The 12,434-nt window shown below is 35.6% G+C and overlaps 1 protein-coding gene across 10 annotated transcripts in view; it reads right to left on the reverse strand.

Annotated features, from left to right (window-relative positions):
* Positions 1 to 12,434, reverse strand: part of PTPRQ (protein tyrosine phosphatase, receptor type Q) — a 296,165-nt gene that overhangs the window by 42,500 nt on the left and 241,231 nt on the right. For all 10 annotated transcript variants that reach the window (XM_027543274.1, XM_027543276.1, XM_027543277.1 and 7 more), the window contains 2 exons: positions 10,565 to 10,664; positions 8,120 to 8,248 (listed from right to left, as the gene is read on the reverse strand). In XM_027543274.1, the coding sequence (XP_027399075.1) occupies positions 8,120 to 8,248; positions 10,565 to 10,664 (229 nt within the window). The remainder of the gene's footprint in view (positions 1 to 8,119; positions 8,249 to 10,564; positions 10,665 to 12,434) is intronic.

A 12,434-nucleotide genomic window follows, 5' to 3' on the forward strand; every position in this document is an offset into this window, starting at 1 on the left:
CAGTTCTTAGAATAGAAAAGAAAATACTACTTGAAAGAAGAAAATACTCTGCATAGAAAATCCTACTTGAAGAAGGATATCACGGGTCTTGTCAGGTGTGTGTGTGTTGATCCCATGTAGCATGCTTCAGAGGCAAATACATGCACACAATTAGAGGTGTATGCTGATGCTTCAGAATCAAACTGACCTGCTCCTGTCATCTTGGCTGTCCTGTTAACTAGATGCATGCCCTGGGACAGTTACTTAAATTCTCCAGGCATCTTTTATTTTTCATTTGTAAAATGGAGATAAGGAGTACCAACCACAAAAGATTAAATGACTTGGCTGAGATCATTACATACAAAATTTACCACACAGTTCAGTTCAGTTCAGTAGTTGCTCTCAAACAGTAGCAAGTATTATGTTAGCAAATCCTATATGTGAAAGTAGACTGGGTCATTTTTAATTTTACAAATATTATAAATAATAATACTGAATGTATTCTGATTTACAGTTTACAAAACACATTCATAGGATTCTTTTACACGGTAAACTTCTGAAGGCATAATATATATTTAATAAAAATTCAGCATGCAAACTTCTCAAGTTATTCATGAAAGATACTCTTAAAATAGCCATTCAGTTGTTTGCTTCATTTTGTTAGAATTTTAATTCCACTCATGATTACTAGATTGGGCCTTGGTCTTCAAGAGGATGCACCATTACATTCACTCAACTAAAATAGGCAAGATAATTAGTATGGAATGATGCCCAGAATTTGAGGGGAAAAGTTGAGGACTGGAAGAAAAGGAGTATTTGTCAAATAAGAATATTAATGACACTGATTAATATTTTCTATTTTTTCTGACTTAGTCACCAAAAGAAACACAGCTTCTAAATTCAGTTTAGAAAGGAGACAGTGAAAATTAAAAATTATTAGCCAGTAGTATCTTTTTCAAAATTCTGTTGGCTTATTTAATTTTGTGTTATAACTCTTTTGGAAAGCCAATCTGTGTTACAGTTAAATTAGTTCAAAGCAAACCACAGGGCCAGTTAGGCTGAGCAGTGTTTTTTTCTCTTTAAAATTATATCTTTATTCCTTTAAACTTTCCCAAGAATTTAATCCTAGATTTAACATAGATTTTTTTTTCCAGGAATATAGATAATCTATACAATTAAAATATTGCATTTTTTTCAACTTCATTGGAACTTTAAAAAAAAACTGAAACGTAGTTAAATTACAATGTTGTATTAGTTTCAAGTGTACAGCACAGTGATTCCATTATATACATTTCCATTATATACATATATTATACTTTTTTCAGATTCTTTTTCCTTAGAGATTATTACAAATACTTAGTTCCCTGTGCTATATAGTAGGTTCTTGTTGGTTATCTATTTTACACATGCTGCTGCTGCTAAGTCGCTTCAGTCGTGTCTGACTCTGTGCCACCCCATAGATGGCAGCCCACCAGGCTCCCCCGTCCCTGGGATTCTCCAGGCAAGAACACTGGAGTGGGTTGCCATTTCCTTCTCCAATGCATGAAAGTGAAAAGTGAACGTGAAGTCGCTCAGTCGTGTCCGACCCTCAGCGACCCCATGGACTGCAGCCTTCCAGGCTCCCCCATCCATGGGATTTTCCAGGCAGGAGTACTGGAGTGGGGTGCCAGGGCCTTACATATAGTAGTCTGTATGTGTTCATCTCAAACTCCTAATTTATCCCTCACCTTTCCCTTTTCCCTTTGGTAACCATGAGTTTGTTTTCTATGTCAGTGAGTCTATTTCTGTTTTGTAAATAAGTTCATTTTGCATCTTTTTTTTAAGATTCCATATATAAGTGATATCCTATGACATCTGTCTGGCTTACTTCACTTAGTCTGATAATTTCTAGGTCCATCCATGTTGCTGCGAATGGCGTCGCTTCATTCTTTTAAATAGTCCATTGTATGTATGTATCACATCTTTATCTGCTGATGGGCATTTAGAGTGCTTCTGTGTCTTGGCTATTGTAAATGGTGCTTCAGTCAACATTGGGGTGCATGTTATCTTTTTTAATTAGAGATTTCTCAGGATATATGCCCAGGTGTGGGATTGTAGGATCATATGGGTACTCTTTTTAGTTTTTATGGAACCCTCCATACTGTTCTCCATAAGGTGGCTGTACCAATTTACATTCCCACCAACAGTGTTCCCTTTTCTCCACCATCTCTGGCATTTATTGTTAGTAGGTTTTTTGATGATGGCCATTCTGACTGGTGTGAAGTGATACTTCATTGTTGTTTCTATTTGCATTTCTCTAACAGTGATGTTGAGCATCTTTTCATGTGCTTTTTAGCCATCTGTATGTCGTCTTTGAAGAAATGTCTATATAGATCTTCTGCCCATTTTTGGATTGGGTTTTTTTGTTTATTTTGTTGATATTGAGCTGCATGAGTTGTTTGTATAGTCTGAAGATTAATACCTTGTCAGTCACTTGATTTGCAAATATTTTCTTCTATTCTGTGCACTTTTTGTTTTGTTTATGGTTTCCTTTGCTGTGCAAAAGATTTTGAGTTTAATTAGGTCCCATTTGTTTATTTTTATTTCCATTTTATTTCCATCTCTCAAGGAGATGGATCAAAAAAATATTGCTGTGATTTATGTCAGAGAGTGTTCTGCCTATATTTTACTGTTAGAGTTTTATAGTATCTGGCTTTACATTTGGGTCTTCGATCCATTTTGAGGTGTGTGTGTGTGTGTGTTTGGTGTTAGAAAGCGTTCTAATTTCATTCTGTTATATGTAGCTGTCTAGTTTCCTGGCACTACTTATTGAAGAGGCTGTCTTTTCTCCATTATGTATTCTTGCCTCCTTTGTCATAGATTAGTTGAGCATAGATGTATGCATTTATCTCTACTTTCTACCCTGTTCCACTGACCTATAGTTCAGTTTTTCTGCCAGTACTATACTGTCCCGATGACTGTAGAATAGTCAGAAGTCAGGGAGGCTGATTCCTCCAGCTCCATTTTTCTTTCTCAAGATTGCTTTGGCTATTCAGGGGCTTCTGTGTTTCTGTACAAATTGTAAAATTTTTTTTATCTAGTTCTATGAAAAATTTCTTAGGGATTTGATAGGGACTGCATTGAGTCTGTAGATTGCCTTGGATAGTACAGTCATATTCACAATATTGATTCTCCCAATCCACAAACATAGTATATCTTTGCATCTCTTTGTGTTGTCTATGATTTCTTTCATCGGCATCTTATAGTTTTTGGAGTACAGGCATCTTTGCCTTCTTATTTAGGTTTATTCCTAGGTATTGTATTCTTTTTGATGTGATGGCAAATGGGATAGCTTCCTTAATTTCTCTTTCTCATCTTCCACTGTTAATATATAGAAGTGTAACAGATTTGTGTACATCATTTTGTATCCTGCAACCTTGCTGAATTCATTGATGAGCTCTAGTAGTTTTCTGGTAGAATCTTTAGGATTTTCTGTGTATAGTATCATGTCATCTGTGAACAGTGACAGTTTCACTTTTCCAATTTAGATTCCATTTGTGTCTTTTTTTTTCTGATTGCTGTGGCTAGGACTTCTAAAACTATGTTGACTAAAAGACATCCTTGTCTTATTCCTGATCTTAGAGGAAATGTTTAGTGTCTCACCATTGAGTATGATGTTAACTGTGGATTTGTCATATTTGGCCTTTAGTATGTTGAGGTATGTTCCTTGTATGCCCAGTTTCTAAAAAATTTTTCTTGTCATAAATGGATGTTGAATTTTATAAAAATATTTTTCTGCATTTATTGAGATGATCATTTAATTTTTATTCTTCACTTTGTTAATATGGTGTATCACGCCGATTGCTTTTCAGATACTGAAAAATCCTTGCATCTCTGGGATAAATCCCACTGGATCATGGTATATGATTCTTCTGGTATACTGTTGAACTCAGGTTGCTGGTATTTTGTTGTGGACTTAGTGATATTGGTCTGTAGTTTGTGTGTGTGTGCCATCTTTGTCTGGTTTTGGCGTCAGGGTGATGGTGGTCTCATAGAATGAGTTCAGAAGTGTTCCTTTCTGTGCAATTTTTGGAAGAGTTTCAGAAGGATAGGTGTTAATTCTTCTCTAAATGTGTGGTAGAATGCATCTGTGAAGCCATCTGATCCTGGACTTTTGTTTGTTGGGAATTTTTAAATAACAGATTTAATTTCAGTACTTGTAACTGGTCTGGTCATACCTTCTGTTTCTTCCTGGTTTAGTCGTGGCTGTACCTAAGAATGTGTCCATTCCTTCTAGGTGGTCCATTTTATTGACATATAGTTGCCTGTAGTAATTTCATATGGTCCTTTGTACACTTGTGCTGTCCATTGTAACTTTTCTTTTTTCACTTTTCATTTTATTATTATGGGTCCTCTTATTTTTTTCTTGATGAATATGGTGAAAGTTTTATTAAATTTGTTTATATTTTCAAAGAATCAGCTTTTAGTTTCATTGGTCTTTTCTATTGTTTTCTTCATCTCTATTTCTTCTCTAATCTTTGTGATTTCTTTTCTTCTACTAACTTTGGATTTTGCCTGTTCTTTCTCTAGTTGCTTTAGATATAAGGTTAGGTTGTTTGAGATTTTTCTTATTTCCTCAAGTAAGTTTGTATCATTAAACTTCCCTCTTAGAATTGCTTTTGTTGTGTCCCATAGGTTTTGGATCATCGTGTTTTCATTTTCATTTGTCTTTCTATTTTTTGATTTCCTCATGATTTCTTCTGTGATCCAGGCTCAGCAGTTTTAAAGAGACAGGTCTGTGCTACCAGTTGCTAATATTTTCTCCTAGAAACATTTCTCACTTTAATGTTTTAATGACGAAAGAGCCATCACAAAACATTGTCTTGTGAATTTGTTTATCAAATAGAAAATCTCAGTGTTATCTTCCAATCTGGTGAATGTAGAATAGAGGAACACAAATATTAAATATTCTTCCTAATATATATATAGCTTGTGTTCACTAAAAATATATAGAAAATGGAATAATGAAATGATACCATTATCATTCCAAACAAGAATTTAAAACATTTTCTTTGCATATCACTGAATGTTCTCTTGGATCTATAGAGTACTAAATCTTTGAATTTCATTAGTTTTCAAGAAGAAAAAGAATGAGAGAATTTGTCTTCAGGTCCTTTATGAAACAAGGTATAATATAATCAAATGATATGAGTTCACATATATGGAACTTATAAGAAGAATCTTAAAAAATGTATATAGCTATATATGCAGATATAATATAATTTCTTAATTATAAGACCCTACGTCCTAAAATTGATTTAATATCAATTACTGTAATGACCATTTTTGGTCAATTAGATAACTCCATTAAAATTAATATTTTAACTGCTCATTAGATACTTTATCATTTCTGTTACGGACACGCGACAACATATAACACTGAGGAAAACTGGCAGTCCAATTAGCATGAAGAAAGTGGGCAGTTTGGAAGGAAAAGAATTGGCCTAAACCTCAAGTGGAAAGAGCATATGGTAGTTGGGTAGATTTAAAGGAAATGGTCTAAGTTCCTTCTTGTAAATGACAGACACATGGCATAAGTTACTCAGCAATTTGGAAGCTAACTCAAACTCCTTGATTCTTCACTCTCAGAATCTACCATCAGTCTCTGTGGCTCAGTCCTCATCAGACATGTGTGGCTTTTGATAGCTTTAGACTTTCCCGTACCTGAAATACAGGTAAAGAGCTTTAGAGCCTCACGGCATGCATGCATATGTGCACATGGCTACTTAAGAATCTGTTACTATTTTTTCTAGTCTTACCATCTAATGTATGTGACTTTAAAAACATGAAAAACCTTCAATAAAAAAGCTGGAGACAGTTATTTTAATAAATTCCTGTAATCAAGCAAAGCATATCATATTAGTATGTGACACTGGAATTACCAATAAGTATTACAGTTATGATTACTAGAGTCTTAACAAGGTAGCAAAAAGCATTGAAAACTAAAATTTCTAACTTTGATATGACTAGCAGTAATATATACCAGTTTTCTGTGTGTAAAAGTAGATAAAAATTATTTGAAATATACTTTAAAGACAATTCTACATCTATTTACAAATAAAGTAACATATATAAACAAACATGGAAGCAGGAAAACAATGAGTTAATGTTAAATGAGGCTGTCCTTGAATTTTAAGTACCCGATAATAAACAATCTATACAGTCTTTGCCCACCTTTTCCATTAGCTGTCATGACAGATATTTAAAATATATATCTTAACCCTTTTTGATAATGGCTATGTTCAGTGGAGTAGGGGGCAAGCTGTGAAAACACAGAGCTTAGAGGATCTGACCTCACATAGCCTCTATAGAATGGTAACCTTCTTGAAAAAGAATACTTTCTCCAATACTGACTGGCTTTTTTCACTGTATTATAACTCCTGAGGATCCACATACTAGAGACTTTTGGGGGATTAATAAACATTCTTTGGTTTGATTCCTGGGTTGGGAAGAGCCACTGGAGAAGGGATAGGCTACCCACTCCAGTATTCTTGGGCTTCCCTGGCAGTTCAGCTGGTAAAGAATCCACCTGCAATGCAGGAGACCTGGGTTCAGTCCTTGGGCTGGGAAGATTCCCCTGGAGAAGGGAAAGGCTACCCAACCATTATCCTGGCCTGGAGAATTCCATGGGCTGTGAAGTCCAGGGTCACAAAGAGTCGGACATGACTGAGCAACTATCACTTTAAAAAAATACTGTAAACACGTTTGGGTGCTTAGAAATTCACATGAACAGATTCAACTAAATTGTTCAAAAAACTAAAATTAATTACACTCAGAGATTTGAAGTTTCATTCCTTTTACACTTCACATGTAGAATAAAGATGGAGATTCCAGGCCTTAGTTGAGAAAGGGGTGTGGAAAGGGAGTTGGGCCCACAGGTGTAAAGGAGAAGAAACTTCCTTTTTCCATGCAGCAGGACCCTTAAAGAACTGAGGCATAGCCTAATACTACTGATGTCCTATTGTTGCTATGATAGGCTTTAGCTTGGGCAGGTTACCCTGCAGGTCTATTGATCTTTTATGTGGTTTAAAAATATAACTATCTTACACACAGTCTTTGGAGCACTATCCATTTTAGATAGGAACAACCTGTATTAGAACATAAACAAATGTAGATAAATATTAAAGGAATTTTCATATCCAGTGAAATTACTTTGTAATTTACTGATAACACCAAATAACTTTCATTTTGTAGTATTCGGAAGGACTCTGCTTATCAGATGACACTTCCATCTATAGCACTTATTAGATGTTTTTAGACATGCTGGAAATATTTGTGCAAAGTCAGTCTATTAGGTAAAGACCAGCTATAAATGATTAATTCCTTTTTAAGTTTAAGACCTTTGGTGCCATATTTTCACATGCTATGAGCATCATAAAATACTGAATCTCATAAGAATCTAAAACTTTCTGATGATAGTTTTATTAAGAATTTGGTAAATTATCTTAATGGAAGTTTTTCAAATGTGCCAACATTTTGAAAAACTTACGATTTTAAAAGAATATAAAATTACTTAACATTTACAATTAAGTACTCTTATTTCCAAAACACATTGATGGCACATACTTAGTGCATACTTTAAAATTTTTCCTTTCAAAGATAAATTTTACTTTCTATTTAATCCTAAATACTAAGCAATTTAAAAAATGAAGTGTTAATATATAATTTTGACTTTAATGTAACTTTACATTAAATAAAGAGCTTAAGGCTTTTATAAAAAATGATAAGAATATCAAGCAGTTACAAATTTGAATAAATATGTAATTTAAAATGTGGACAGGAAAAATCCTATCATATGTAGTGAATTATTAGACATAATTTTAAAGATTTAATGTATATAAATATTGTTTCAGGAAGAAAAAAAAAGCTTTGCCGAACATTATAGACCCGGGTTCATATTGAACTCAAAGTATTAGGAAGATTAAGTGATTCTCTGAACACCAGTGAGAAGTGTGTGGAAGATGGAGGTCACCCTTTGAAAGAGAATCTCTGTGACCTGTGTAAATAGAAGCCCCACAAACACTTCCAACAAGTACAGGTCACAATAGGGTCATGGCTCCGGGCCCTCTGGACCACTGTTCGCCCAGAGGAGTGTGCTCACCGCGTTAATCTCTCGTCCTTCAGTTCCAAGTCCGCCACAGTGATGAGCTGATCCAGCTTGAATTTAGTGTCAATAATTTCTGCATCCCGAGGAGAGTATGTCCCACCTTCTTTCTGCTTCTGTCGAATTCTAAAAGTAAGTGTAGTAAAGTCCAAGGAGGAACTAGCATAGAAAGCATGCATTTGTATTTAGATTTCTTTTTAAGACATTAGTCAAATAATTTCCTTGTTGGGATCACTTCTGTGAACACATTGCAAATTTATAGCTACTCAAATTCTTCTCCCTGTTTTAATTCCACAGAATATATTCTACTATAATTTTTTAACATCCTATTTTTAATGAGAATTAGTTCTTCAAGGCCTGAGTCACTGACACATTTAAAGTATAGAGTGAATGAGACGGATGTTGTGAGCTTGTTTCTCCTCCCTCAAGCTGTCCCATAGATTTATCATAAAAAGGAATATGCCAATGTGGACACAGCTCATTGCTATCAGCACCGGTTCAAATAGACAACCTTCCACTGTTTTTACATACGTAAAACACATATGACCAGATACACAAGTTTTATAAAAATATTGCCAAGTATGTATATCTAATTATATATTCTTTATATAATCAAAGAGTATAAAATAGAACCAGAAAACTCAGGTTCAAAAATAGAAGTCACATGAATCTGCAAATCATATTGATGTTAAATATAAAGTAATATTTAGCTTTTCTATCTTGTACTGCAAATATTTAATACTTATTATGATTTATGTGTTAAGGATGATACAGAAAGTAGAACATATGGTCCTTATCCTCAAGGATATAATTTAGTTGAGAAGGATTGGAATGTAGAAAAAGCATACAGAGGAAAAATATTCAAATTGCAACTTGTAAAACAGTAATTGATCGGTTATGAAATGATATGTGATTACAACTATTGGCACTTAGAAGAAATAAAAAGTAGAGTTTGACTTTGGTGTTGCAGAAGGTGGAGGAAGCACATTTACAGTGGACTGAAAAAAAGCAGCAGTGTGTGAAAGCCTAGGGGATGCTCAGGTGAGATTAAACTCCGGTGGCTGAACAGCCACATGAAGGAAAGTTGCAGGGAGTAAGAGGGGGCCATTTCCCGCCCACTAGAGGAGCTCATCCTATAAAGAAATGATCTGGGAGCAGAACAACATTGTGAATACAGGGGTTGCATGTCCCTTGGGGACAAGGACCATAGCTTGCACAATATAACTCTCACCGTCTTCTGGCTGAATCTGAGAACACTATCTAGTGGAAGAAAAATATCAAGAGCCCTTCAAATTTTCTATCAAAATGATAATTTAAATGATTCAAGATGAAACAGAGGATGCTTGGCAAACGCAATACAGGAAAACATACTTCAGATAAAACAGAGCCTACTGAGCTACTTAGGAAATTAGTATAATGGTTATTTTTACAAATGGAAGGTCCCTTTAACTTGGCAATCTATCTTATGAAACTGGATTTTAGAATCACAACTAAGATTTCCCCTGTGTGGTGTGCTGTGTGCACTTGCTCAGTCGTGTCCGACTCTGCGACCCTATGGACTGTAGCCCGCCAGGCCTCTGTTCATGGGGATTCTCCAGGCAAGAATACTGGAGTGGGTTGCCATGCCCTCCTCCCGGGGATCTTTCCAACCCAAAGATCAAACCTGATTAAAATCTTTTAAATTAAACCTATCAGAGTTATAAATATTCAAAGATGTAGAAAGCCGGGCACCTTCCTCTTTTGTGTAAACTTCTCTCTCAGTCCTCTATCTACTTTGTCTCACTTTGAGATATTGGAGCTAGACTCCTTGGCCAGCTGGTGGGATGTTGAGCCTTCTTAATAGAGGACACTAGTCATCCTGCAAGGCAGTAGGGATGGGGAGATACTGCCCTTGTGTGTTCTAGAGCTACATTATTATGATTCATTGTGGAAGGCCAGTAGTCCACCTAAATGAGTTCTAGCTGCTTCTAGAGTTCATGCTGTCACCATCCCATCAGTGAATGATGCTAAGTAGCTTTAGCCCATCCACGATCGGGGAGCATGGACTGCTCTCACTAATTCCAGGCTGCCTACCCTCCAGTAATGACAGGCAGCTTCTCCAGACCAGCTCCAGCTGCTTTCTCTGTCATATTTCTTTGCTCACTGTAATAGGATGCATGTGCCTGTGGTGGCCATTCCATTCTTGGGAGCGAGACAACTTCTAGTTTGTTCACCTACTGTCCACTTGCCCTTAGACTAGAGAGAGCAGCTTGGTTGCAGTTGCTACTTTTGGATCCCTTAGTGTTTTATTTTACTCCTTTTAATAGTAAACTATTTGTATTTGTTAAGTTGTTATTATTAAATGCTTCCTATCCTAGTAACCACTGTGGGCTTCTGTCTCCTAATTAAACCGTAACTGTCCATAAAGCATCTTAGGAATAAGTCTAATGCAAATAGTCTTACCTTGCAAACGCAAACACAGCTGTTCCAAGAAGAATGATGGAAAGGATACACAAAGTGACCGAAAGTATAATCTCTACAGTTCGTTCTGAAAGTCCTTCACCTGAAGAGAAAGTGTAACATAATCATTAATGATTATTATATGGGATACTTTGTTGGGTCTACAATACAGAAAGATATACTTTGGCCTATTTCTCAATAACCTTAACAAAATGTACACATGTGTTTATCTTCTAGATCTTTTAACTTTGGGGCTAAATCCTTGGTCCTCTTTCTTATACCCCTGGTGCACTCATGCAGCCTCAGGGTTTTAATTTTCATCTATATGATGTCTACTTAACTGTAATCTAAGGAACTCCCAATTTGTATATTCAGTTGCCTACTACATATCTTATATAGAAATGTAATTAAATTTTAAAAATCAGAATGTCCCAGACTGAACTCCTGTTTGTCCCTCCTTTCAACTGCATCCTTCTTCTTCTTGGTTGATGGCAACTTCATTTGTACTAGTTGCCCAGTCCCCAAATCTTGCAGTCATACTTGACTTTCTCATTCTCAGAACACATCCAAAATCTCTGAGGAAATCCTGTCGACTCTATCTTCTAAGTATACACACTTTTCACTAAAAGAAACTAGGGAAAATTGGAGAGATAGTAATCCCAAATTGTGATTAGGGTAGAGAAGGAATTTGGGACATCTAATGGGGCAAGAAAGCTAAGAAACTGTCAAAGGCAAATGGTATAGAAAGAACAAAAGGTCATCTTTAAGAGGTCCTACTGGCCAAAGATGGAACATTTTAAACTTTATGATGAATAAAAACTGAAACTGATAAAAATATATTCAACATCAGTATAAAAATCCATGAGTTCTAATATTATTCAATGAAATAGAAATGAAAATTTAAAAAATACTACTTTGTAACCTCTGGTTTTAGCTAAACTGCTTTTCTTTCACTCTAAAACTTTGAAATTAAAGGAAAAAATTAAACATTTTCCCCTCTGGCTTCCTATTTTTATGAATTAAAAAAAAGCCCTAGTTAAGGAGAAAAAGCTCCTTTTTAGAGGAAAATTCTGTTTAATAAATGTGGAAGAAATAATAAAATTGGAAATTAATTTCGCATTCCTAATGAAATAACTGACTCAGGTAACAATTACAAATGCATCTTTAAATGACTAGGAGGTTGATAGGGACTTAAACATTTAGGGAATGTCAGACTATCACCTCACAGATTATTTGCTGGTTACAACATGGGAAAAAAAACTTCCAGTGAAGAATCATGCTGTCACTATCACTAAATTAACTGATCAATTTTAATGTCACTGAAAATGTGGCGAGATGAGATATTATATACCTTCTGACATGAGGTATTTTGATCTACACAGCCACACTTGTAAAGTATTCCTGCCAAAATGTTCATTGTGCATATTCAGACCTTTAGATCTTATCTCTAATTTATAAGAAAGTAGGAAAAGTAGTTCAAGAATAAAATGACATCAATAAAGAGCAATGAGACAAATGCAGAACATGGAACCACTTACAGGACAGCTCATCTAGTTGCCTAAATGAGTGTTTGGCGTAGGAGTGGGGAGGTGGGAGGAAGAAGTCTCTTCTAGATGAAAATAGACTGAGAAAGGGTAAAAACTGAAAATGTTAGTCACTCAGTTGTGTGTGATTATTTGCAACCCCATGGACTATAGCCCGTCAGGATCCTCTGTCCATGGGATTTTCCAGGGAAGAATACTGGAGTGGGTTGCCATTTCCTTCTCCAGGGTATCTTCCCAACCCAGGGATCTAACCTGCATCTCCTGCATTGCAGGTGGATTCTTTACCATCTGAGCCACCAGGGAAGCCCAGATTAAGAGAAACAAAAGTC

This window comes from Bos indicus x Bos taurus, chromosome 5, assembly GCF_003369695.1.
Source record: "Bos indicus x Bos taurus breed Angus x Brahman F1 hybrid chromosome 5, Bos_hybrid_MaternalHap_v2.0, whole genome shotgun sequence".
NCBI lineage: Eukaryota > Metazoa > Chordata > Mammalia > Artiodactyla > Bovidae > Bos > Bos indicus x Bos taurus.